At 41.4% G+C, this 27,068-nt stretch overlaps 1 protein-coding gene across 1 annotated transcript in view; it reads right to left on the bottom strand.

Moving 5' to 3' along the window:
- The window catches only part of LOC139264812 (hippocampus abundant transcript 1 protein-like), a 141,677-nt gene that overhangs the window by 18,829 nt on the left and 95,780 nt on the right, over positions 1-27,068 (bottom strand). Inside the window, exons 6-10 of the mRNA XM_070881942.1 lie at positions 17,908-18,126; positions 15,139-15,252; positions 14,216-14,287; positions 11,995-12,107; positions 6,751-6,848 (exon numbers count right to left, since the gene is read on the bottom strand). Coding sequence (XP_070738043.1) covers positions 6,751-6,848; positions 11,995-12,107; positions 14,216-14,287; positions 15,139-15,252; positions 17,908-18,126 — 616 coding nt within the window. The remainder of the gene's footprint in view (positions 1-6,750; positions 6,849-11,994; positions 12,108-14,215; positions 14,288-15,138; positions 15,253-17,907; positions 18,127-27,068) is intronic.

Below are 27,068 nucleotides of genomic sequence, written 5' to 3'. Positions count from 1 at the left end.
GAGAGTAATGGTGAAAGGTTTTTCTTCAGGCTAGAGGGAAGTATACAATGATGTTGCCCAGGTGTCAGTATTAGGACCACTACGCTCTTTATTATATATTAATGACCTGGACTTGGGTATACCTGTACAGGACATAATTTCAAAGTTGGTAGATGCTACAAAACTTGGAAATGTAGCAAACAGTAAGGAGGATAGCAACAGACTTCATGAGGACATATACAGACTGGTGAAATGAGCAGACACATACATGGCAGATGACATTTAATGCAGAGAAGTGTGAAATGTTCCGCAGCTCTTCCCCTAAACTTGAAGATTGTAAATCCACCCCTCATCTCGCTCCCACACGCCTTTCCCCCAGGCGCGTCTGTCATCGTGGAGCCAACCCAACCGGCAGCAGCGGGGGACCCAATTAAAATCATCATGTAGTTGACAGGCACTTAAGAGCCTTTCCCCCTACTTTTTAAATTTCCCTGCATGGCCATGGGATTCACACAGCTCAGGAACCACCTCTGCCAACCTGAGGCATGAGTTCTGTGGCCATTGCTCCGTGGCCATTGCTCCAGCTGATTACTTGACAGCATGGAAACAAACCAAAATAAAAACATGTTGATTACATCAGCTAACAGAGTGATGGAGATTCTGTTCTACTTGAAAAGCTACTGGTAAATGTTAATTCAGAAATTCCTGAAGGGATGCCAGCGCTACCCTGGATGGTGAAGGAAATATATTTTTCACTGGCCATTCTTGGCTGTTGTCTTCCAACAGACAGTAATTGCAGTGAATTGATCTTCACTATAAAAAATGACATATACCATTTAAATAAATTTCTGTGTTGTTTCTGGTCAGTTTTTTCTCATAGTATACTATAATTGTCCAGTTACACATTAAATCAAGTCATCAACCGTAACAAATTCAGTTTCAACCACTGGTTCAATTTGCTTTTAGTCCCTGAATATGACTAATTAAATGTTTCAGTTTGAGACTTTGGGGGTGATTTTCTGTGGAGATTCTCTCACTTGTTCATTGTTAACTCCAACAGAAGAGCTGCAGAAATCCAGGAAACACATTGCAAGCACCACTTACATTGTTTGTCAGGGTTTCAGCAGCTCTTCCGCTAAACTTGCAGAAGATTATAAATCCACCCCTCTGCTTAATTTTATATTGCATATATACACACACACACACACACACACACACCTTTTATTTGTACCAGTTACTGATGCAAAGTCCATAAATTTGTGACTAAAGCACTAATAACTTCACAATTAATGTACTTTTTAAATTAGGTTCTTGATTGTATTTGTAGGTGGAGTCATATTAATTAATGATATTATATAAATATTTCTTTGTCACTCATATATAACTTTTATTATATTATTGTAGAGTAAAAAAGATTCAACACCCACTATTTCAGATTACACTTAAAATCTAATGTGGTCAGAGTCCCATTAAAGTTCCCGGCTGAAAATGCTTCATGAATGACGTCACCAGACCCACTCCATCGAATTGGGCCGGGTAATGCGCTGGTTGGGCTTAATAGGCCCCATTAAGGCAAATTCATTTTCTGCAGCGGGATGGAGCCAGCAGCGGGGTTGCGACCCCCCATGGACACTGCCCACACCGGACCCACCCAGGTAGGTAAAATTCCAGCCATAGAGTACAACAGCAAGGAAATTATTCTAATCCTTTATAAAACTCTGGTTAGGCCTCAGGAGTGCCAGAGAAAGTTAAAATTCCAACTTTTATCAAACTAATGCTGATTAATACTGGAGTATTGTGTTCACACTTTAGGAAGGATGTCAAGGCCTTGGAGAGGGTGCAAGATAGATTTGCTAGAATGGTACCAGGGATGAGGGCCTTCAGTTATTGAGAGAGATTGGAGAAGCTGGCATTGTTCTCCTTTAGAGCAGAGAAGGTTAAGAGGAAATTTGATAGATGTGTTCAAAATCATGATTTGTTTTGATACAGTAAATAAACAGAAACAGTTTCCAGTGACAGAGGGGTCAGTACCCAGAGAACACAGAATTAGGAATTGGGCAAAAGAACCACAGGCAACATGAGGAAACATTTTTTTTTGTACAACGGGTTGTGATCCCAGAATGCATTACCTGAAATGATGATGGAAGCAGATTCAATACTAACTTTCAAAAGCAAATTGATTAAATACTTGAAGGGAAAAAAGGTTACATAGCTTTGGGATAAAGGTCAGGGGAGTGGGATTAATTAGATAGCTTTCAAAGAGCCGGCACAGGCATGATGGGCCGAATGGTCATCTTCTGTGCTCTATAATTCAATGATTGTATGTTTCTAACTGTAGTTCTGCACCTCTTTAACCACCAACTTCACAGTGGGATTTAAAGGGAGCCAGGATATCTACCATTAGAACAAGGCACAGAATCGAAGACTCCATGAAGAAATATTTTTTTTTTTTAAACTCAACTCTCAGCTTCAGTCTAAAACAAATGATTAACTCTGAAAAGGATACATGCATCTAAATTGTAAACATGCAGTATATCAGAAAAAGCAAAGAGATATTTTAAATAACATTTTCAAATGAAACACATTATCTTACTAAATTTGTAATGATTGAAATAGGATAATGACAACCATCTCTGACTCAGAGGCCACTAATGTAGGTTTCCTCAGTTACCACTGGGTGGAGTCCACGAAATTAGACAAGAATTTAATTTTTAATAACAGGAAACAAAACCAAAAGTTTGAACCATCAATAAGCAAAGCAAAACCAACCCACCCACAGGCAATTGTTCTTTGTCTATAGTAATTTTATCAAGATCATAGCTGAGCTCAGACAACAAACAGGGGAAGCGGTAGCTACTAAAACATAGCTATTTTTAGTATGTGATTAAAATCATTCTTATTTCTGTATACTTGTGTTAGTCTATTAGGTAAAAGGGCTCAGTATAACCCTTCATCATCATAGGCAGTCCCTCGGAAATCGAGAAAGACTTGCTTCCACTCTAAACGAGAGTTCTTAGGTGACTGAACAGTCCAATAGGAGGACCACAGTCCCCGTCACAGGTCATTGAGGGAAAGGGTGGGTGGGATTGGTTTGCCGCACAATCGTTCCGTTGCCTGTGCTTGATTTCTGCATGCTTTAGGCGATGAGACTCGAGGTGCTCAGCGCCCTCCTGGTCTTTGGCCAGGGACTCCCAGGTGTCAGTGGGGATGTTGCATTTTTATCAGGGAGGCTTTGAGGGTCTCCTTGAAATGTTTCCTTTAAACCCCTTAAAGCTGCTGTTAGTCACGGTCAAAAACACCTTAAATATCTTTTCAAAATCAACAAGTAAATGTTGAGAATAATCTGTTTTTCAATAAAATGGGGTTCCTGTGTCTCCCCACCTAGAGATTACAAACAAAATCTGTATGGAGACACCAAAGGTAGGAAAAATTCTAAACATAAATCCTTACTCTCAAAATTAGATATAAACAGCTGCAACAAAGTTCAAGAACTGTAAGAATTTATTCTTTGAGAAATGTCAACACTCTCTTAGCACACTCTTCCCCACCCAAGAAAGTAATCTTGCATGATCTCACTATTTGCCATTTTGTCACTGAATTTTGATGAACACGTGCCAAGTCTTGAAGCCCCACTCTCAAATATAATTAAATTTCATCACTACACCCTTAAAAAACATTTGGAGAAGGGACACAACCAATTTTTGGTTTAAAATTGCAAATAATCATCTTTTAAAAAGCAGTGAGTGCTCACATTTCAAGAATTGCTCTGGCAAGTGGTTCTGCACTACTCGTTCAGAAAGAACCTGCATTTATATAGCGCTTTTCACAATATCAGGATCGTCCCAAAGCACTTTACAGTCAAAGAAATACTTCTGAGGTGTAGTCACTGTTTAATGTAGGGAAACACGGCAGACAATGACATGCAGCAAGGTCGCACAGGCAATAATGCGATAATAGCCAAATCGTTTATTTTAGTGATGCTGATTAAAGAATATTGGCTAGAACACTGGCAGAATTCCCCTGCTCTTCTTCAAATAATGCCATGGAATATTTTACAACCACCTAAGAGGGCAGATTTGGTCTTGGTTGAACATCTCATCTGAAAGCAGACACCTCAAACAATGCAGCATTCCTTCAGTATTGCATTGGAGTGTCAGCCTGGATTTTATGCTCAAGTTTCTATAGTGGGACTTGAACCCACAATCTACTGAGTCAGGAGGCGAGAGTGCTACCAAAGCTGACACGGAGCTGTTGAAAATTTTATATTGCCACACAAGTTCCACAGTAGCCGGCAGACACGAACAGCAGCACAATTATTAACTTGTGCATGTAGTTATTTTTAAATTGCAGTTTGCAATCGTTAACCAGAGCGCCTGCCATTCCTTCTCCAATGGTTGGGAAGATACAAACAGTGCAGTAAATGCAAAACCACTGTGCAGCCCTGTCAGGGTGGCTGATCCAAAACTTGGACACTAGAATGCACAGAACAGTCCTGTGGCCATACTTCAGTCAAAGGCCAGGAAATATGGACACCTTCACTTCTGTTGTCATCCATGTGGCAGTGTGTCTGGAGGCAACAATGGAATCTCCTCCCTTGAAGGCAGCAATGGCACCTTATCTTACCACCCTAAGGATTGCCATCAATGGATGTCCAATTGCTCTCATTCTTTTTGATCATAAATCTCTAATATTTTGACTGTCCTATTTGAAGATTATTGAAATCTCACATGGTTAGTCAACTTGGGGAACTAGGAAACCACCGGAATTCACACGATTGATGTGGTACTGAATCCAGGTGTGATTTAATGCATCCCACAAGTAACCATCAGAAACATTTTAATTATGCAGCACAATCATAAGAAAATTTAAAAAAAAAGGGGAGAGAAAAAATAATTTGCATTAATATAGCACTTTTCATGTCCTCAGGCCATTCCACAGCCAATGAAATACTTCTGAAGTGTAGTTACTGTTGTAATGCAATGAAATGCGCCAACTAATTTGTCCACAGCAAGATCTCCATAAACAGCAATGACAAACAGATAATCTTTTTAAGTGCTTTGGTGAGGGCTAAACGTTGGCCAGGACATCAGGAGAACTCCCCTGCACTTCTTCAAATTGTGTTATGGGATCTTTTACATCCACCTGAGCAGACAGACAGGGCCTTGGTTTAATAGCTCATTCAAAGATGGCAACTCCAACAATGGAACATTCCCTCATTACAGCATTAGTGTTAGCCTAGATTGTATCTCAAATCCTGGAGCTGAGGTTGAACACATGGTTTAGAGGTGAGAATTCTACTTCAGAGCCAAAGCCAACAGTGTATTAAACACCATCGTGCTGCCCCTGGGCCCTCGCTTCTCCTGGGCCCCGGTGACTTCCATCTACAAACTCTTGCCGCTCCTTCGCCCCCCTCCTGCTGTGCCTTCCCGCACTGCAATCAGCGACCTGGCTTCACAGCCGTCGCCCTCCTGCTTTCTGCAGTGGTATGCTGCCGCACGCTGCTCCCTCCAATGGTCCCGGCCTGCTGATGGTCTTGCAGGCCAGGACCGCGCCGATTTCCGGGACGGGCCGCCACACACTGCTCCCTCCAATGAGATCAGCACTGATGGCTGAGCCTTTTGGGGATGAAGTTCCAGTTTCCAAAGTGTTCCCCAAACTACGATTTCTATTTCATTTATATTTTTATACGGTTTCTTTGGATACAGAGCGATTACTTTCACAGTCAATGCTGGACAGCCTTTGCTGGGAGTGAAGCTACCGCTGATTGTTTGACCAGCACTTTACCGGCAACGAAGCCCACACTGCAATATGTGTGCACGCTCAGTCCGTGCAGCAGAGCTGGTCTCCAGTTCGTCTTGAGTAATCCTTGCCACTGGACCAAGACCGAGCTCTATCAAGTCCGTGTAGTGGCTGGTGTGCAACGGCCAACACACGTTAAAAAAATCCAAGCACAGGCATCTTCCACCCTCCAAGATGTAGTTCGGGATCTGGAATATTAGGTCCTTCATTGAAACACCTGTGAACTCATCTCTTTTTGGCATGGAAGCAAGTTATCCTCGCTTCAAGGGACTGCCTATGATGATGAAACACCATCGATCATGTCACAATGTGGTAACACTCTTACTGTGTATACACAAAATAAATTAGTGTCAAGAAGCAACTCACATTTGCTGCACTTACTCAGCATAGACTGGTTTATTTGCTGTAAATGATCCAGTGATCAATATGCAGAATCATACAGCATAGGAGGGGGGGATACGGCTCATCATGCCTGTGCCTGCTCTTCGAAAGCACTATCTCACTCCCCTGTTCTTTCTCCATAGCCATGCAAATTATTATTTTTTTCAAGTATACATCCAATTCCCTTTTTAACTTACTACTGAACCGGCTTCCACCAGTCTTTCAGGCAGTGCATTCCAGATCATAACTCGCTGCATAAAAACAAATGATATTCATCTCCCCTCTGGCTTTTCTTAAATCTCATATGCAAAAGGTATAATTCTGAATTCATAAAACGTACAGAGAGCAATCAAGTTCAAAGAGCTAATACTGTACAAGCAATTGATCTTCTAAAGGTTACTGCCTAAACGGGAATCCACGACAAGCATCAACAAAGTATTCTAAACTGGACCATGCAGAATGCAGAACTGATCAGAACTAATCGTGATGACCAATATGCAATTGTCATTTCTCAATTCAATTTCAAGTTGAATGTTGACCAAGAATAAAATTTGCTTGCTGCAAACAAAATAGTGAAGCAAAATCACTCACCCTGCTGATCAGAATCTGCATTTGTTGAAACCAGTGCACTGACGGCTGGAAAAGTAATACTGGACATTGCTGCCACTGCTCCTGCTGCCCACATCATCCTAAGAAAACAAAGGGCAATTAAAGGGTCAGTGTCAGAATATTTACTTCAATATAAGGAAATAAAGGATGGTATCAAATTGAAAACAAGGGCATACAATGTGGCCAAGACTAGTGGGAGGCCAGAGGATTGGGAAACTTTTAAAAGCCAGCAAAGAACGACTAAAAACTGATAGAGAGCGAAGATAGATTATGAAAGTAAACTAGCACGAAATATGAAAACAGATAGTTGGAATTTTTACAGTTAGATAAAAAGGAAAAGAGTGGCTAAAGTAAATGTTGGTCCCCTAGAGGATGAGACTGGGGAATTAATAATGGAGAACAGGGAAATGACAGAGACGTTGAACAAATATTTTATAATGGTCTTCATGGTAGAAGACATTAAAAACATCCCAATAGTGGATAATCAAGGGGCAAGAGGGAAGGAGGACCTTCTAATAAGTCTAATTAGAGAGATGGCAGGGCAAGTCAGTCCTGCAGTATGTGGGAAGTCCTCGACCCTCCTGGTTAGCTTCTCAAAAAATTCACTAATGAAGTAGTAGTACTCGGTAAAATAATGGGACTAAAGGCAGACGTCCCCTGGACTTGATGGCTTACATCCGAGGGTCTTAAAAGAAATGGCTGCAGAGATAGTGGATGCATTGGTTGTAATCTACCAAAATTCCCTGGATTCTGGGGCGTTCCAAGCGGATTGGAAAACCGCAGATATAACGCCCCTATTTAAAAAGGAGGCAGACAAAAAACAGGAAACGATAGACCAGTTAGCCTAACATCTATCATTGGGAAAATGCTGGAGTCCATTATTAAAGGAAGCAGTAGCGGGACATTTGGAAAAGCATGATTCAATCAAGCAGAGTCAGCATGGTTTTACGAAAGGGAACTAACGTTTGACAAATTTGCCGGAGTTCTTTGAGGATGTAATGGGCAGGGGGAACCAGTGGATGTGGTGTATTTGGATTTTCAGAAGGCGTTCAAATAAGGTGCCATATAAAAAGGTTGCTGCACAAGATAAAAGTTCACGGGATTGGGGGTAATATATTAGCATGGATAGAGGATTGGCTAACTAACAGAAAACAGAGAGCCGGGATAAATGGGTAATTTTCCAGTTGGCAAACAGTGACTAGAGGGGTGCCGCAGGGATCGGTGCTGGGTCCTCAACTATTTACAATCTATATTAATGACTTGGATGAAGGGACCGAATGTCAAACAAGAAATAAGGGATGTGTGCAATAAAGGTACAGCAGTTATCATGGGCGACTTTAATCTACATATTGATTGGGCTAACCAAACTGGTAACAATGCGGTAGAGGAGGATTTTCTGGAGTGCATTAGGGATGGGTTTCTAGACCATTGGCCCTTATGGCTAAGGGGATCAAGGGGTATGGAGAGAAAGCAGGAAAGGGGTACTGGGGGAAGGATCAGCCATGATCTTATTGAATGGTGGTGCAGGCTCGAAGGGCCGAATGGCCTACTCCTGCACCTATTTTCAATGTTTCTATGTTTCTATTATGTCGAGGAACCAACTAGAGAGCTGGCCATCCTAGACTGGGTGATGTGTAATGAGAAGGGACTAATTAGCAATCTTGTTGTGCAAGGCCCCTTGGGGAAGAGCGACCATAATAGGTAGAATTCTTCATTAAGATGGAAAGTGACACAGTTAATCCGGCAACTAGGGTCCTGAAGTTAAGGAAAGGTAACTTCGACGGTATGAGGCATGAATTGGCTAGACTAGACTGGCAAAGGATACTTAAAGGATTGACGGTAGATAAGCAATAGCAAACATTTAAAGATCACATGGATGAACTTCAGCAATTCGACATCCCTGTCTGGAATAAAAATAAAATGGGGAAGGTGGCTCAACCGTGGCTAACAAGGGAAATTAAGGATATTGTTTAAACCAAGGAAGAGGCATATAAATTGGCTAGAAAAAGCAACAAACCTGAGGACTGGGAGAAATTTAGAATTCAACAAAGGAGGACCGAGGGTTTAATTAAGACGGGGAAAATAGAGTACGAGAGGAAGCTTGCAGGGAACATAAAAACTGACTGCAAAAGCTTCTATAAATATGTGAAGAGAAAAAGATTAGTGAAGATAAACGTAAGTCCCTTGCAGTTGGATTCAGGTGAATTTATAATGGGGAACAAAGAAATGGCAGACCAATTGAACAAATACTTCGGTTATGTCTTCACAAAGAAAGATACAAATAACCTTCCGGATGTACTAGGGGACAATGGGTCGAGTGAGAAGGAGGAACTGAAGGATATTCTTATTAGGCGGGAAATTGTGTTAGGGAAATTGATGGGATTAAAGGCCGATAAATCCACGGGGCCCGATAGTCTGCATCCCAGAGTACTTAAGGAAGTGGCCCTAGAAATAGTGGATGCATTGGTGATCATTTTCCAATAGTCTATCAATTCTGGATCAGTTCCTATGGACTGGAGGGTAGCTAATGTAACACCACTTTTTAAAAAAGGAGAGAGAAAATGGGTAATTATAGACCGGTTAGCCTGACATCAGTAGTGGGGAAAATGTTGGACTCAATCATTAAGGATGAAATAGCAGCGCATTTGGAAAGCAGTGACAGGATCGGTCCAAGTCAGCATGGATTTATGAAAGGGAAATCATGCTTGACAAATCTTCTGGAATTTTTTGAGGATGTAACTAAGGAAGAGTGGACAGGGGAGAACCAGTGGATGTGGTGTATTTGGACTTTCAAAAGGCTTTTGACAAGGTCCTGCACAAGAGATTGGTGTGCAAAATCAAAGCGCATGGTATTGGGGGTAATGTACTGACGTGGATAGAGAACTGGTTGGCAGATAGGAAGCAGAGAGTCGGGATAAACGGGTCCTTTTCAGAATGGCAGGCAGTGACTAGTGGAGTGCCGCAGGGCTCAGAAACCCAGCTATTTCCAATATACATTAACGATTTAGATGAAGGAATTGAGTGCAATATCTCATGACACTAAACTGGATGGCGGTGTGAGCTGTGAGGAGGACGCTAAGAGGCTGCAGGGTGACTTGGACAGGTTAGGTGAGTGGGCAAATGCATGGCAGATGCAGTATAATGTGGATAAATGTGAGGTTATCCATTTTGGGGGCAAAAACACGAAGGCAGAATATTATCTGAATGGCGACAGATTAGGAAAAGGGGAGGTGCAACGAGACCTGGGTGTCATGGTTCATCAGTCATTGAAAGTTGGCATGCAGGTACAGCAGGCGGTGAACAAGGCGAATGGTATGTTGGCCTTCATAGCTAGGGGATTTGAATATAGGAGCAGGGAGGTCTTACTGCAGTTGTACAGGGCCTTGGTGAGGCCTCACCTGGAATATTGTGTTCAGTTTTGGTCTCCCAATCTGAGGAAGGCGTTCTTGCTATTGAGGGAGTGCAGCAAAGGTTCACAAGACTGATTTCAGGGATGGCTGGACTGACCGATGAGGAGAGACCGGATCAACTGGGCCTTTATTCACTGGAGTTTAGAAGGAATCTCCGAGAGAGGGGATCTCCTAGAAACGTATAAGATTCTGACAGGACTGGACAGGTTAGATGCAGGAAGAATGTTCCCGATGTTGAGGAAGTCCAGAACCAGGGGACATAGTCTTAGGATAAGGGGTAGACCATTTAGGACTGAGATGAGGAGAAACGTCTTCACTCAGAGAGTTGTTAACCTGTGAAATTCCCTGCCGCAGAGAGTTGTTGATGCCAGTTTATTAGATATATTCAAAAGGGAGTTAGATACGGCTAAAGAGATCAAGGGGTATGGAGAGAAAGCAGGAAAGGGGTACTGAGGGAATGATCATCCACGATCTTATTGAATGGCGGTGCAGGCTCAAAGGGGCCGAATGGCCTACTCTTGCATCTATTTTCTATGTTTCTATGTAATGTAGCCAAGTTTGCTGATGATACAAAGATGGGTGGTAAAGCCAATTATGAGGAAGGCACAACAAATTTGCAAAGGGATATATAGACAGGCCAAGTGAGTGGGCAAAAATTTGGCAGATGGAGTACAATGTGGGAAAATGTGAGGTTACCACTGTCAGAAAAAAATAGAAAAGCAAAGTATAATCTAAATGGAGAAAAATTGCTTAGCACTGTAGTAGAGAGGGACCTGGGGGGTCCTTGTGCATGAAACACAAAACATTAGTATGCAGGTACAGCAAGTAATCAGGAAGGCAAATGGAATGTTGGCCTTTATTGCAAGGGGGATAGAGTATAATAGCAGAGAAGTTCTGCTACAACTGTACAGGGTATTGGTGAGGCCACATCTGGAGTACTGCATACAGTTTTGGTCTCAGTATTTAAGGAAGGATATACTTGCATTGGATGTTGTTCAGAGAAGGTTCACTAGGTTGATTCCGGAGATGAGGGGACTGACTTATTAAGATAGGTTGAGTAGGTTGGGCCTATACACATTGGAGTTCAGAAGAATGAGAGGTGATCTTATCGAAACATAAGATAATGAGGGGGCTCGACAAGGTGGATGCAGAGAGGATATTTCCACTGAGGGGAAACTAAAACTAGGGGTCATAGTCTAGGAATAAGGGGCCGCCCATTTAAAACCGAGATGAGGAGGAATTTCTTCTCTCAGAGGGTTGTAAATCTATGGAATTCTCTGCCCCAGAGAGCTATGGAGGCTAAGTCATTGAATATATTTAAGGCGGAGATAGATTTTTGAACGAAAAGGGAATAAAGGGTTATGGGGAGCGGACAGGGAAGTGGAGCTGAGTCAATGATCAGATCAGCTATTATCTTATTAAATGACGGAGCAGGCTCGAGGGGCCAGGTGGCCTATTCCTGCTCCTATTTCTTATGTTCTTATAACCCATTCACGTTGTGCTAGTGACAGCCTCTTCTCTCCCACTCCCAAAAAAGACCCAGCAGCAATGCTACCAATAATACAGCCAGTTTTAAAATTACAATTTGCACCTTGGGATCTTGAAAATAGAAAATGATGCAAACCAGAAGTCCTAAAAAAATACAGATCATCTTTTACACACAAACAACACATGCATTATGATGCTCTCAGCATGAAGAATTTTGCAAGCTCAAGCATTCAAAAAACCCAGATAACTGGTTTCTGGTATCACTGGATTCGCACAATTGCATTTTACAGAATATATGCCAATATCCCAAAGAAGCATGCCAGCTTACCAGGGCTGCGATCCAAAGCCATACCAAGCCAGCTGTAATATCTGAAATCCAAGGCCAAGGAGAACAGTGTTCTTATTACCTATCGACCTCATTAGGATACTAAGAAATACAGTCTGTGAAAATAAAGTAGGAAAAGAGATCCATTAATGTGTGCCTATTTCTTGTCTTTAAAGAATGTTTGCATCTTTAGATATGAAGAATCTACTTGACAATGAGAATGGGAGGGAAATTGCCATTTTGCAAACTGGTTAGTGCAGCAGAAAAATAAATCTTAATCCCTAACCCAATTTACCAATGATCAACTTTTAACATTCTGACAAGCAACAATGGGATTATTAAAAATCTGTTGTTTGAAGCATAGATTCATTAAACTCTGAGAAAGGCAGGCCAGTTTTGTTCATTACAATTTCTACAGCGATTCTGTTCCATAATTTCTTGGACAGAAGCTCAATTCTGCTCAGTGTATTTGATCAATAGCTGATTTGTAAAAAAAAACATGTTTTCTGAAAGGTTACAAATTATTAACTATGAATGCGAACTTCCCTGAAGATTTAATTAATAAATGCCCACATAGTGTGGCACTGAAACCTAAATCAGAAGGGCCCAGGAGTTACCTGTTTTCAGTTAGGTTACAACTGGCCTCAGGATCCACAGGTTAGAGAGGGGGAAAAAACCCAAATGCTATGACTTGCACTCATGGTTACCATCCACTCAGCCCAAGTAGATACTGCAGGTGCGGGATCAGGTATGCTGTGGTACCCTTCACAGTCAATTGGTCTACTAACTCTCAAAGATAAAGAATGACCACTTGGGGCAAGGATAGAGTTGTCCTTCCACCACCCTCTCTGAATCCATCAAAATAAATTTTCCCTTTCAACAAAATAAAGTAGCCCAAGCCAAGATCATTTTAGTCTGAAATCGAATAGTGAAGGGATGGCTCTATTGAAGCGGGAGGGGGTTACTTTACAACATCTGCACCTGTGGAATGGCATCCGATCAAGATTCAAGAAAGGATGGATAAAACTGGAAAAACAGCACATGAATATGGCAACTTTTACTATAAATATGAAATCAATAATTTATTTTAGAACTGGAACGGAATGGATAGTACAATGAATCGTTGACAATTACCGGCTGTTATGAGTATTCTGAATACCGATTTATACAGATGCTAATGCCACAAGCATGATTGCTTACTGTAATTACGTGAGATAGAACTACAAACAGAGCATAATATTGGCCTAATACAAGTGAATATTAAAACCATGAGGTGCTGAAATTCCTCCAGTCAATAATTTTAGCAAAATAGTTGGCACAAGTATAAAAAAAATGGGATTTAACTGAAATTAAGATTGAAAGAAAACAAATGCACAGAGTACAATTTTACAATTAGATTAGTAAGCTCCAAATACACCATCCTACATGCTATTCCTTCTTGTGCAGTCTCACTTTGCTTAATCAAGACTTATTGCTCTGTCTGTCTGGAATACATCCCATCCTTTACCTCCTTCAGTCTTTGTTTCAATCTGCAAGTTTTACAATCCAAGCTTAGTGATAACAATTCATAATTTCTTCAATTAACTATTCTTTCCTTCTACCATGATGCTATCATGTACAATGAGCCTTGGCCCTTAATTTATGCTTCTCAATTCTTACAAAATGCATCAGTACAATTCTCATCAGTCCACTGGGTGTATAATATTTGATATTACATAAATTATCTCAATCAATCACCCCTTAACCATCTATATTTCAGGGACTATAATTTATGTAATCTCTCCTCATAATCTAACCCTTGGATGCCTGGTAACATTCTGGTGAATTTGCATTGCACTCCTTCCAAGGCCAATATATAATGATCACAGATGAGACGCTATTGTTAATAGGGTCCCATTTGTGATCCTGCACTTCCACTGATGTAGTCATTAACTGGACAAATTGCAACATTTTGTGAAGTAATGTCTATTTCTCATACATTTTTTGCCCCCAATATTGTTTCATTATTCTTTAGTACCATTCAGTAATTCAAAATTATCTTGGCTCCCATTTGTGACCCAATACTTATCTTGTTGCAAAATGGGTTGCAAATAGTGGTTGTACAACAACATTAAGGGCCTGAATTTGTAGTTTTACCATCAAAAAGTGAAAATAAATTTCTTGTTCTAATTTTTGAAGAACAGATTGCAATGCCAGGAGACGAACAGAATTATTCAACACTCACCTGTGCTATTATAGAGAGGATTCCCACCACAGCAATAAAGGCTGCCAGATTTCCAGCAGAAAAGTCGATAACCTAAGAAAGGAGGAAAGTTGTTAAAAACGTAGTTAAAAGCAATAGGCAGAGAAACAGTCCCATATCTGGTGACTTGCCTTGGTAATAGTAAAAAATGTCAAAATAACTAGAGAAGCATTTAAGTAGCACTTTTCAATCAGTATGGTTTTCAACAGCTGACAATTTTATTTTTAGGTTTAATAATCAAAGAAAACATATTGCAAATATTTTTCTTGCAGTTTGTAAATAAAAGTCAGCTTCTCTGATTTGCCTAGTGTTGTTGATCTCTACTGGTAGCAGTGAAGGCACACCAATTAGCCTCAGCTCCCCAGTGTTGAGGTTGGTGGGGCTGGGGGTGGGGAGACGAAAGAGGGAACAAAGTCATCCAGTGTTCCCCTCCTGACCACTATTCAGCTGCAAGGACACACAATATAGTTAACAGTGAAGAAAACTCAGCTGTGACGCTCAACCCACAACCCCAGCCAAATAGTCTGCTGATACAGTTAAGGCTCAAATATAAATAACTGTTGTTTAGGCAAGGTGTCAGAGTACAATTGGTGCCTGTAGAACTATATCTTAGGTATTAGTAAACACCTCGAAGAGAGGAAGTGGTGAGAAAATTGGCATGGAAAAAGGTTTTTTCTGTGAATAAATTTTACTTTAAAAGGTAAAATTACTCCTTTACATAATTACTAGTCTTCTGTAAAAAAAAAACACATTTCCATGAGGTTACAAAGTGCTCTGTAAAAATTAGTGTTTCAATCCATGTTCTCAGTTTTAAAACAGAGTAACAACCTTGCTGTCCAATTAAATAACAATACTGAGACTGTACAAGAGGGCAGGAAATGCCGAGTGGGAAATTTGGAACACACCTGTTTAAGATAAAGGAAAAAGCTAGAGTACTGTCCAGCCTCAGGCAGGTACGAGAGAAACACAGTTATACAGATCAGCAGTACAGTGGTGTCCTTCCCAACCTTCCTCAAGGACTGTAACAAAAGAAAAACATTCTATCTTATAAATTCTGTCAGCTTTAAGTTGCTTATTCATACATTTTATAACAGATCAGAAGCACACATCCTGCAACTCTTGGACCAGCATCCTAGAATTTAATAGCACTGCACAAAACAGCATAAATGTCAAGTAATGCAGCTGTAATGCAATAACACGATTAGTGGGAAAATACTGACCAAGATAGGACTTGGGAGTAACAGTATATAGATTCCTCAAAGCAAAGAGGAATGGAGTATAGATTCAAGAAGTAATCCTGCCATTGTACAGGGAATTTGGCAGGCCCCAACTGGAATATTGGCCCAAAGTTTCGGCCCACCTCCGAGCTGGACGCCTGTTCTTCGCGCCTAAAAGTGCGCTAGAAAAAAACTTCGATATTCTCCGGCTCCTCGGAGCTCGATCTCAGCTTGGCGCGGTGCGCTCTTCACAGCAGGGGGCGGAGCCAAACACTCGCACCGATTCTGTAAGTAGTGGGGGGCGGGTCCAATTTAAATGAGCCAACGTGGTGCCGGCAACCCTGCGCGTGCGCGTTGGAGCGTGCGCGCAGTGTCAAACAAACATTGGCACTTGGCCATTTTTAAAAGGACTCGGCTGCCATCGAACCACTGACGCCGCCCCTTAAGCGTGGCCGAATGGCCTCAGCCCCCTTGAAAAGCTGCGTGCCTCCGGTGTTGATCCTTCGGCTGCCGGCCAGCCACTGATGCTGCTCCTATCCCATGGCCGAATGGCCTCAGCCCCCTTGAAAAGCTGCGTGCCTCCGGTGTTGATCCTTCGGCTGCTGGCCAGCCACTAACAGAATGAAGGCCTGCCTGCAGCACAGCAGCTCAGCTCGAAGGCTGCTTGCTGCCGCTGTTGGGGCTGCCGTCGAGACACTGATGCCACACCCCTGCCTGTCTCCAACATGAAAGGCCTGCCTGAAGCACAGCAGCTCGAAGGCTGCTGCTGTTTCACACAGGTAGGAACATGGTTTATTTAATCTTTTCTTTGCTTATAAATTTTTATTCAGGTTGGATTTATTTGTATAATATTTGTATAAGTATAACTAAAGATTGATTGTAGAATTTAATGACTTCCCTTCCCCCTCCCCCCCCCTCATTCCCTACGCCTAATTTGTAACCTACGCCTGATTTTCTAAAGTGTAGACAAGGTTTTTTCGAGCGTACAAAAATCTTCATTTACTCCATTCTAAGTTAGTTTGGAGTAAGTTTTCACTGCCGAAACTTTGAAAACAGGCGTAAGTGGCTGGACACGCCCCCTTTTGAAAAAAAATTCTGTTCCAAAGTGAAACTGTTCTAACTGACTAGAACTGGAGCAAACTAAATGCCGAGAATTTGAATTTCTAAGATACTCCGTTCTACACCAGTTGCTCCAAAAAATCAGGAGCAACTGAGGCCGAAACTTGGGCCCTAAACGTTTTAGAAAAAGAACATTTTTTTTGAATTTTTTTTTTTTTAATGCGTTTTGATAGGGTTAAAAATAACATCTTAATGAACAGGTTTTTAATACAAAATGAATGATTAAATTTAATTTTTTTATGTTTTAAAAAAGTGTTATGCTGGTAAAAGTAAGCTATGCCAGGCATAAAAATTTGAAGGACATTCGCTGGGCAGGAGTTGGGCAAATAGCCCAATCTCTGCCGTGTGGATATCCTTCCTGCGGGGATGCGTAGAATCTCTCGAAATTTTGACAGTTCGAAAAGCCGGTTCTCGGCATGTGCGCATTGCGCCCCAAGAACCGACTTTTGCGAGGCCTCACCGGGTGTATGCGGATTTCATACGGACCCGGCAAAGCCGCAATTTTCAGCCCAATGGATCTGGGAATACTGCAGGAAAGTAGAGTTGAGGTAGAAGATCAGCCATGATCTTATTGAATGGCAGAGCAGGATCGAGGGGCTGAATGGCCTACTCCTGCTCTGATTTCTTATGTTCCATGGATAATTTTGCTTTCTATGACAGCAAGAGCCAGGTTGTTAATGTTACATGTTCCCCTCCAAATGTTCTCTTGCTGTCAAGAGATAAAACTGCAGTATAAAAGGCAACATTAGTGTCATAAAGCCAAGCACAATATGGGAAGAAAACATTAAACCACTGTTATTGCTTAACAGGTTCTCTGGCAAAAATATTTGAAAATTATGTAACTCATGCTTCAACTGAATGCACAGAAGTAAATGTTGGATAAAGCAGTTTATTCTATTCCTGAAGGTCTTATATATCTGGTACAAACATTCAATCTGTAAAAGCTGCTTTGAATCAAACCTGTGAACTGAGCCTCTGCACGCAACAAGGTTTTGCTAGTTAACAAATTAATTGTTTATAACGTTGTTTCCATTAAATTCTGTAACAATCTGCTCCATTACTAATTATTTCCAAAAATGCAATGCAATCTGGACTTGTCCAACGAGCGCTGCAAAATGAAGCAGCACATACATGAAGGATAAAATACTGCCTCAGAGTGGCTTGATGCAGACATCAGCCAGTATGCAAGATTGTCAAACTAAGTCTGTACATTCAAGAATTAAAGAATAAAAATTGGACATGTACAAACCTTTATATAGGTATGGCTTACTTAATACTACAGCAATAAATTTTGCATTCTGGTAATTACAATCTATATACAGATCAATGCATGCTCACAGAAAATGGGTCCGCTTGCTCCCATGAAAAAGGTGATCCTCGTGAAGCTGGTCGAACCTTCTCAGGAAGAGATTCGGGCACAGCCACTACAATAAAGCAGATGTCCAATGCAGCAATCACAGTGGCTACAAGTACCACAAGGTTATCACCGTATTTACTGGAAAGATAAGCGCCAATGGCAGGACTGGTTACCAAGCTTGCAGCAAAAGTTGCAGATACCTAGAGAAAGAGAAAGAGACACAAGTTTTACTGACAAGATCATCAACACTTAAAACACAAAGATGTTCTATAAATACATTAAGAGCAAGAGGATAACTAAAGAAAGAATAAGGCCTATTAGAGACCATAAAGGTAATGTGTGTGTGGAGGCAAAGACATGGATGTGGTTCTTAATGAATACTTTGCGTCTGTTTTCACAAGAGAGAGAGGCGATGCAGACATTGCAATTAGGGAGGACGAGTGTGAATTATTAGATGAAATAAACATAGTGAGAGGGGAATTATTATGGGGTTTAGCAGCTTTGAAAATGGATAAATCCCCAGGCCTAGATGAAATGTATCCCAGGCTGTTAAGAGAAGCAAAAGAAGAAATAACAGAGGCTCTGACCATCATTTTCCAATTCTCTCTGGCTATAGGTATGGTGCCAGAGGACTGCTAACGTGGTATCTTTATTTAAAAAGGGAGAAAGGAATAGACAGAGTAATTACAGGCCTGTCAGACTAACTTCGGTGGTGGGAGAATTATTGGAAAAAATTGAGGCACAGGATAAACCTTCATTTAGAAAGACAGTGTCAATCAAGGACAGTCAACATGGATTTGTTAATGGAAGGTTGTGTCTGACTAATCTGATCGAATTTTTGTGAGCAGGTAACCAGTAGGGTCGATGAGGGTAGTGCGTTTGATGTAGTGTATATGGATTTTAGCAAGACTTTTGATAAGATCTCACATGGCAGACTGGTCAGGGAAGTAAAAGCAAGTGGGATCCCAGGCAAAGTGGCAAGTTGGATCCAAAATTGGCTCAGAGGAAGGAAGAAAGGGTAATGGGTGTTTTTGTGACTGGAAGGCTGTTTCCAGTGGGGTACGCAAGGCTGAGTACTCGGTCCCATGCTTTTTGCGATATACATCAATGATTTAAACTTGAATGAAGGAGGCATGATTAAAAAGTTTGCAGATGATAATAAAATCAGCTGTGTGGTTGATAATGAAGAAGAAAGCTGTAGACTGCAGGAAGATATGAATTGAAAAAATCAGGCATGTTGTAATATGGCCTACTGATTCTCTACGAGCCCATTTCCCACTACTAGCAGAGATCAATTTCACCTGCCATATTCTTTTTGAGCTTCTAACTATTTTCTTACAGTTGGTCCACCGAAGGGACAGTAGTGAAGAACCTGAATGTAATAAATAGCACTACTGTACACTCGATTGGGTCGTCTTGGCCCAATGGTCATCAATGGTATCTTGGCCTTTATTGCAAAGGGGATGGAGTATAAAAGCAGGGAAGTCTTGCTACAGCTATATAAGGTATTGGTGAGGCCATAACTAGAATACTGTGTGCAGTTTTGTTTTCATATTTACAAAAGGATGTACTTGCTTTGGAGACGGTTCAGAGAAGGTTCACTAGGTTGATTCCGGGGATGAGGGGGTTGACTTATGAGGAAAGGTTGAGTAGGTTGGGCCTCTACTCAGTGGAATTCAGAAGAATTATGAGGAGCTTGACAAGGTGGATGCAGAGATGATGTTTCCACTGATGGGGGAGACTAGAACTAGAGGGCATGATCTTAGAATAAGGGGCCGCCCATTTAAAACTGAGATGAGGAGAAATTTCTTCTCTAAGGTTTGTAAATCTGTGGAATTCGCTGCCTCAGAGAGCTGGGACATTAAATAAATTTAAGACAGAAATAGACAGTTTCTTAAACGATATGGGGCTATGGAGAGCGGGCGGGGAAGTGGAGCTGAGTCCATGATGGGATCAGCCATGTTTCTTATTAAATGGCGGAGCAGGCTCAAGGGGCCGTATGGCCTACTCCTATTTCTTATGTTCTTATGTTATGTTCTTATCATCAATCCCACTATGGTTGTCTGACCAGTAAGGAAGTGTCTAGCTGTAAAGGAAATAATCTCTAACTTATCTATTCTAATAGAGAATTGGATCCAACTTAAACAACTCAATAATCCCTTATTTGGCACCGGAGGCAAAGAGGATTACAATTGGAGCCAAAATTCGGTCCAACTCAGCAAAAATGCTACAAGACACAAAATACATAAAAAGTAGGAGGAGTAGGCCATACGGCCCCTCAAACCCGCTCTGCCATTCAATAAGATCATTCATATTATCAATAAAAAGCAGTAACATTTTAAGTGCTCATAATAAACTCATTTAAAACTGACAGCAATTAGGGACACACACTATAGAATCCCATTCTATGATGATTTTCATTTGTTGAGATAAAATATGTTTGTCTGTATCAGAATTCAATTGTTTAAATTGGAAAAAGTGTAAAAGCAGCTTGACAACAGATGAACTAAAAGAGTTGATAGTTACCATGCTTAACTGGGCCACAAGTCAGACAGATCAATACCATTTTAAAAATCTATATACTATTTACTCCTGCTAAATTTTTGCTGGTGACTCCATACTATCACTAAAATCTTTAGGTGATGATCACTGACATATATTGGGACTGCACAAACACTTCTATCACTTTTCTCTGACTCATGTCTGCACTTGCACCATTTAGTATGTAGCCTGCAGCAAAAACAACAGCAATAGAAAGCAAATCATCATCTGGCAATTATTTTACATTGAAACATAAAACACAACTTTATCTTTTTGTAACATATTAGCTCCTTTATAATCAAAACAATCAGTGCAATCAGGAGTTGCAAATTTAAACTTTTAGATATTAAAACTATTGAAAAAATCCTATATAGTAGTACAGAATAAGTTTTGTTTCATCTGCAACTGTATGCAACTAGAACTGAACAAAGTACAAGGCAGATTTATGAATCATAGAAATTTACAGCATAGGAGGCCGCCATTTGACCAATCATGTCTGTGCCGGCCGACAAAGAGCTATCCCAGCCTAATTCCACTTTCCAGCTCTTAGTCCATAGCCTTGTAGGTTACAGCAATTCAAGTGCATATCCAGTGTTTCTGCCTCGACCACCATTTCAGGCAGTGAGTTCCAGACCCCCATCACCCTCTGGGTGAAAAAGGTTCTCCTCAATGCCCCGTTAATCCTTCTATAAATTACTTTAAATCTATGCCCCCTGGTTACTGACCCCTCATAATTTTATACACTTCAATCAAGTCTCCACTCAGCTTTCTCTATTCCCAAGAAAACAACCCCAGTCTATTCAATTTTTCCTCACAGCTAAAATTCTCCAGGTTGGCAATCTCCCTGTAAATCTCCTCTGTACCTTCTCTCCTGCAATCATATCTTTCCTGTAGTGTGGTGACCAGAACTGCACGCAGTACTCTAGCTGTGGCCTAACTAATGTTTTATACAGTTCAAGCATAACCTCCTTGCTTACATTCTATGCCTCGGCTAATAAAGGAAAGTATCCCCTATGCCTTCTTAACCACCTTATCTGCCTGGCCTGCTACTGTCAGAGATGTGTGCACATGCACTCCAAAGTCCCTGTTTCTCTACACATATCAGTGTCCTACCATTTAATGTGTATTCCCTTGCCTCATTAGCCCTCCCCAAATGCATTACCTCACACTTCTCCGTATTGAATTCCATTTGCTACTTGTCTGCCTTCCTGACTAGTCCATTGATATCTTCCTGCAGTCTACAGCTTTCTTCCTCATTATCAACCACAGCGCCAATTTTTGTGTCATCTGCAAACTTCTTACTCACACCCCCTACAACGAAGTCTATAAGGTAGATAGACCCAACAGTGATTAGTGTCATCAGCTACAGCAATCCCCTGGAGTTTACTTGATCATCATCAGAGATCAGAGAGGAATTGGCCTAAGGTTTTTTTTCTCTGTTTTTGTCTCTTGCAGGAGATTGTATTACAGGATGGGGGCAGCTGATGGTGTACATCGGCTTCACCATATGCCACGGGGAATGGATTGAAGACACTAGTTGGTCTTTTCTTTTCCCTCTTTCATAGGTCTTGCATCTTATAATCAGGAAGCAGCAGAAATATTCCTTGATAAGGTAGATTAATCTAGAGCCTTGAAATAGCGAACAAGCTAGGTACGAAGTTGAGCAAAGGAATTGATCCAAGTGTAAAGGCAAGGAAGGAAATCAGTGAAATATACAAGGATAATAGATAGGATGCGTCCAGAACAGTCCTCACTGGAGTTGAAGCCTCTATAACTCACTACTCTGGAAGAGATTCTTCTTCCCTCATCTTCTACCCAGGAAGGCAGTGGACAATGTGCTTCGAAGTCCTTTAGGAATGGTACTCTAAGCATCCATTAGAAAGAATCCAAGTATGCAGGGTTGATTTTACTCTTCGCCTTTCCCCCTCCCTCCCTATGAGAAGCAGCATCCAATCACTTGGCATACACTCTGCTCCTAGTGGAGGTCAGAATTCACCATATGGAGTAAACCTGTAGCCTACCATTCTACAACATTGTTTGCTGGGCTACAAGCATTCTGCCACACCAGGCATCGGTCTACATTTATTGAGGAGATGTTCTATTTATCCTATGGGTAAATGGTTCCCAGTAGAATTTCAACCCTATTTTTCATCAAAGTTTGGAACACCACATCCTGTTGCAGACCATTAAATATCATTTCACATATATGACTCATGAGCTTTGATGGACAAATGTGAACCATCAATCCTGTAAGCAAAGAAATTACTAATTGCATCACTTAATATGAACTGAGCATGCCAGATCTTAGACATAGTTTATTTTCATCACTTGTCTATCATGTATTTTTAAAAGTATGCAGATTGTTTGAACACCAATGGCAATTACTGAACAGGAAGGTGAAGCCAAATAGCAACAAAGTCTCTCATCCATTTAAAAACAAAACGGAATAGTGATAACACCATTGGTTTGGCAGAAGTCCACAGCTCGTCGTATAACGACAAACAGGGTAGAGATATCACATGTGGTCAAAGAAATGCAGTTAAACCGTGAGACCAGAAATAATTGCTGCAGGTTTTTATTTTTAAGCAATGAGTTTGCACTGAGTTTAAAAACAGCTCATTGGAGGGTCAGGAAACCTATTGTTTCTCTTGCCCCACCTTCCAGTTTTTGAAACAATACAGACTATCCAATTGCTTTTCATACACTACCAAGTTACCAGTGTAGTATTTCATATTTCAAACACTGCACAAATCATCATTCATCCTTTCATTTAAATTAGAATGTTAAACTGTAAAGTTCCAGCACCGTACAGTTTTGCATCAGTAACATAATTCAATAGGTTGTTGTACCTACTTTATACAGCTAAAAGAGCTCACAGTATCTGGGTGAAGAAAATTGAGCAAGAGGCAAATCAAAAACTTAGGGAAGGTTTGTTTTAAGATCCAAATTTAAAAATAGCTGCTAATGGCAGATTCTAACACCTTCCCAAATCAGCTTTTGTGAAAGAGAATTGCTTCAAAATACTCAACAGCATAAATAGTGTATAGCTTGGAAAAATAAAGCTTGTAGAAATACACTCAAGGTTCATTGCTAAGCAAGCATACCCAGACACGTTTATGGATCCAATTTCTGTTTCACAGCCAAATGAAGTCATAGTACAAGCATGAGATGAAACGGATACAGGAGTGGGTGAGTGTGGAGCGACTCCTAGCATTTTATATACTTTGTTAGTGCTTATACAACAAAGAACACGATTAAACCAACACACACTCCTCTCTAAATAAATCTGAAATCAATCTGCACATTAACTGCAAAAGCTAAGTCCAGTACCTGCACTGAAACCTACAGACTTTCTAAAGATGCAATGTCAAATGTATATAAAAATATTGCAACTAAAAAAAAATTACATCAAAATGCATAATTCTAGATAGGGATGTGATAAGTGTATTTCTGGACTGTGATTATAATCAGAATAAAGATTATGGGGGCAATTTTAGGTGCTAAACGTAGAAAATAGGTGCAGGAGTAGGCCATTCGGCTCTTCGAGCCTGCACCACCATTCAGTATGATCATGGCTGATCATGCAACTTCAGTACCCCATTCTTGCTTTCTCTCCATACCGTAAGGGCCACATCTAACTCTCTTTTGAATATATCTAACGAACTGGCCTCAACAACTTTCTGTGGTAGAGAATTCCACAGGTTCACAATTCTCTGAGTGAAGAGCCAAGATGGGGTCTTGAACTGCAACGCCTGTATAGCCTGTTTTTAGCGCAAGGCACCATCTTGGTAAAGAATTTGAAGCCAGCGCTAGGAACGGCAGCCCTCAAGATCATTAAGCGACTGATTGACGATTAAATTGCCTGCTAGCACTCATTAAAGAGACGGCACAGGATTTTGGTGGCTAGTGTTTCCATTAATGAGCTCCTCGAACAGTGACCAGCTGAACAAGAGTAAACAAGGATTTCGAGCGCTACTTAAACTACGCTCAGCTTTAACTGTCCACTTGCTGCTGGAGGTTTGAAGAGAATTTTTGACACAAATCGAGAGACTTTCTGGGACACTTAGTCACGACTTCATCAACACTGTATCAACATTTATTCTGGAAATTCTGAGGACTGCACCGAAGGGAACGAGCGCGTGCGTGCGTGCTACTCTATCTTATTGGACACCTTATAGGAGTCACCAGGAGAAGGACAGTGCTTGGTCAGGGGCATCTTGCTAGGGGTCCCATTTGGTCTGGAGGAATGAGGAGGAGGACATGAGGCCAGGTAGAGCAGCACAAGCTGCTGCAGGAGAAAGGGGCAGGAGGGCAAGATGGGCTCCTACCCCACAACCTCCCTCCTCTGGACCTCCTCCACCAGGACCTCCTGTGCCATATCCGAGAACCTGTGCGCACTCTCCCTCGGTCCCCGAGCCATCCTGAAACTTTCCATTGCGCATCAGCCAATGCACTCCACACCTTCAGTTCAAGTGGTTACATCATCATCATAGGCAGTCCCTCGGAATCGAGGAAGACTTGCTTTCATTCTTAACATGAGTTCTTAGGAGGATGTATAGTCCAATTAGAGAACCATAGTCTCTGTCACAGGTGGGACAAATAGTCATTGAGGGAAGGGGTGGGTGGGACTGGCTTGCCGCACGCTCTTTCTGCTGCCTGCGCTTGATTTCTGCATGCTCTCGGCGACGAGTCTCGAGGAGCTCAGCGCCCTCCCGGATGCACTTCCTCCACAGGGTGGTCTTGGGCCAGGGACTCCCAGGTGTCAGTGGGGATGTTGCACTTTATCAGGGAAGCTTTGAGGATGTCGTTGCAATGTTTCCGGTGCCCACCTTTGGCTCGTTTGCCGTGAAGGAGTTCAGAGTAGAGCGCTTGCTTTGGGAGTCTCGTGTCTGGCATGTGAACTACGTGGCCTGTCCAGCGGAGCTGATCAAGTGTGGTCAGTGCTTCAATGCTGGGGATGTTAGTCTGGTCGAGGATGCCAACGTTGGTATGTCTGTCCTCCCAGGGGAATTGTAGGATCCTGCGGAGACATCGTTGGAGGTATTTTTCCAGCGACTGGTCTACAGGCTCATGGTCTGCAGGGCTGTAGTAATACCCGCCCTCCTGTATGGCTCAGAAACATGGACCATGTACAGAAGACACCTCAAGTTGCTGAAGAAATACCACCCACGAAGTGGGTGCATGGCAGCCACATATACTGCTTCATGAAACTTGCTTCTAATCAGCACTGAGTGCTAAACCTGCAGGTGTCTGTTTTAGTGCCTCCAGTCAGTTTAAATCATGGTAACGATCAATTAGCCCCAAACTGCAGGTTAAGACCAGACATGTCTTATCAGCACAGCATCTGCTTAGCACTGATTTTCACCCTTTCACCAAAATAACTCCCTTTAAAAAAAAAATGCTTATTTATCAAATTGAAGCAGTTACAAGGAGAACTGAGTGATACAATTCGATCATTTCTGGGACCAGAAACTGAACCCAGCCCAAACTGAAACATAAAAGTCTTCTCTGTATCAGGGCAAAATAAGTCTGAAGTGTTCAAAGGGAGCTCAAAACTGTTAAGGTACTGCACTCCCCTGCAGGCATCCCTCAATATTTCTGGGCAGAGTAAACTAACCTCTGGTAGAACTGTGATGGGGTACTACAATTAACTCAAACTGCCACTGAGACAAGGCTGGCGCTATGTAAAGCAGAGGCATGGCAAGTACCATCTCAAGGTGTAGGAATAATATCATTTTCTGAAATCTGGTTGACTTCTATTACCAACTGACAGCGTGAGTGCAGATTTTCTGTTAGTCAGTGATCTTCTCTTCTTTTGAATCATAAAAAACACTTAATATTTCTTTACGGAACTTTGCCATGGTCAGCTTGATCATCACTTTATTGCTTGCTAGGCATATGAATGTGAAATACAATTTCCTGCTTATGTAGGTCACTGCAAAGGCAAGCGAGTCATCAGTGTAACCTAGGTGTTAAAAGCAGTTAATATTAAATTACTGGAATCATTAATTAATTATGTCTATCCGTGGTCTTTATTTCACAGGTGTAAAGATTATATCAAGAAAGCCCATCCACAGTTCCTTACCAGTTTCAATAACTTTGAAACATATTTGTGATTGACCGCTTTATTTAGAGCCATAGCAATTTACAGTACAGAAGGAAGTCATTCAGGCCATCGTGCCTTTGCTGTCTGTTTGCTAAAGCAATGCAAAACTAATTTAACTGCCCCATGGCCTTCTCATTGCCCAATATCTTGCTCTGCTTCAAGTACTTATCTAATTTTCCTTTAAAGTATGCAATGATCTCTGCCTCAACTACTCCCTGTTCCATGCTCGAACAACTCTCTTGAGCAAAGAAATTTATTCTAGTCTCTTTCCTGCTCTCAGTGAATATTTTAAATGAATGACCCCTTTGTCATTGAATCCTCAACCAGAGGAAAGAGTCTTCACACCATCTAAACTCTTCATCATGAAAACAAAACCTCTAATAAATCGCTCCCGAGTAGAAATAGTCTCAGCATCTCAAGTCTCACATTATTATTATACCTTCTCATCCCTTGTGGCAAATCTATGTTCTCTTTAGCTTTAAAGTCCTTTTTACA

Source organism: Pristiophorus japonicus, chromosome 1 (assembly GCF_044704955.1).
Source record: "Pristiophorus japonicus isolate sPriJap1 chromosome 1, sPriJap1.hap1, whole genome shotgun sequence".
Lineage (NCBI taxonomy): Eukaryota > Metazoa > Chordata > Chondrichthyes > Pristiophoridae > Pristiophorus > Pristiophorus japonicus.
This window is presented reverse-complemented; position numbering and strand designations above follow the sequence as displayed.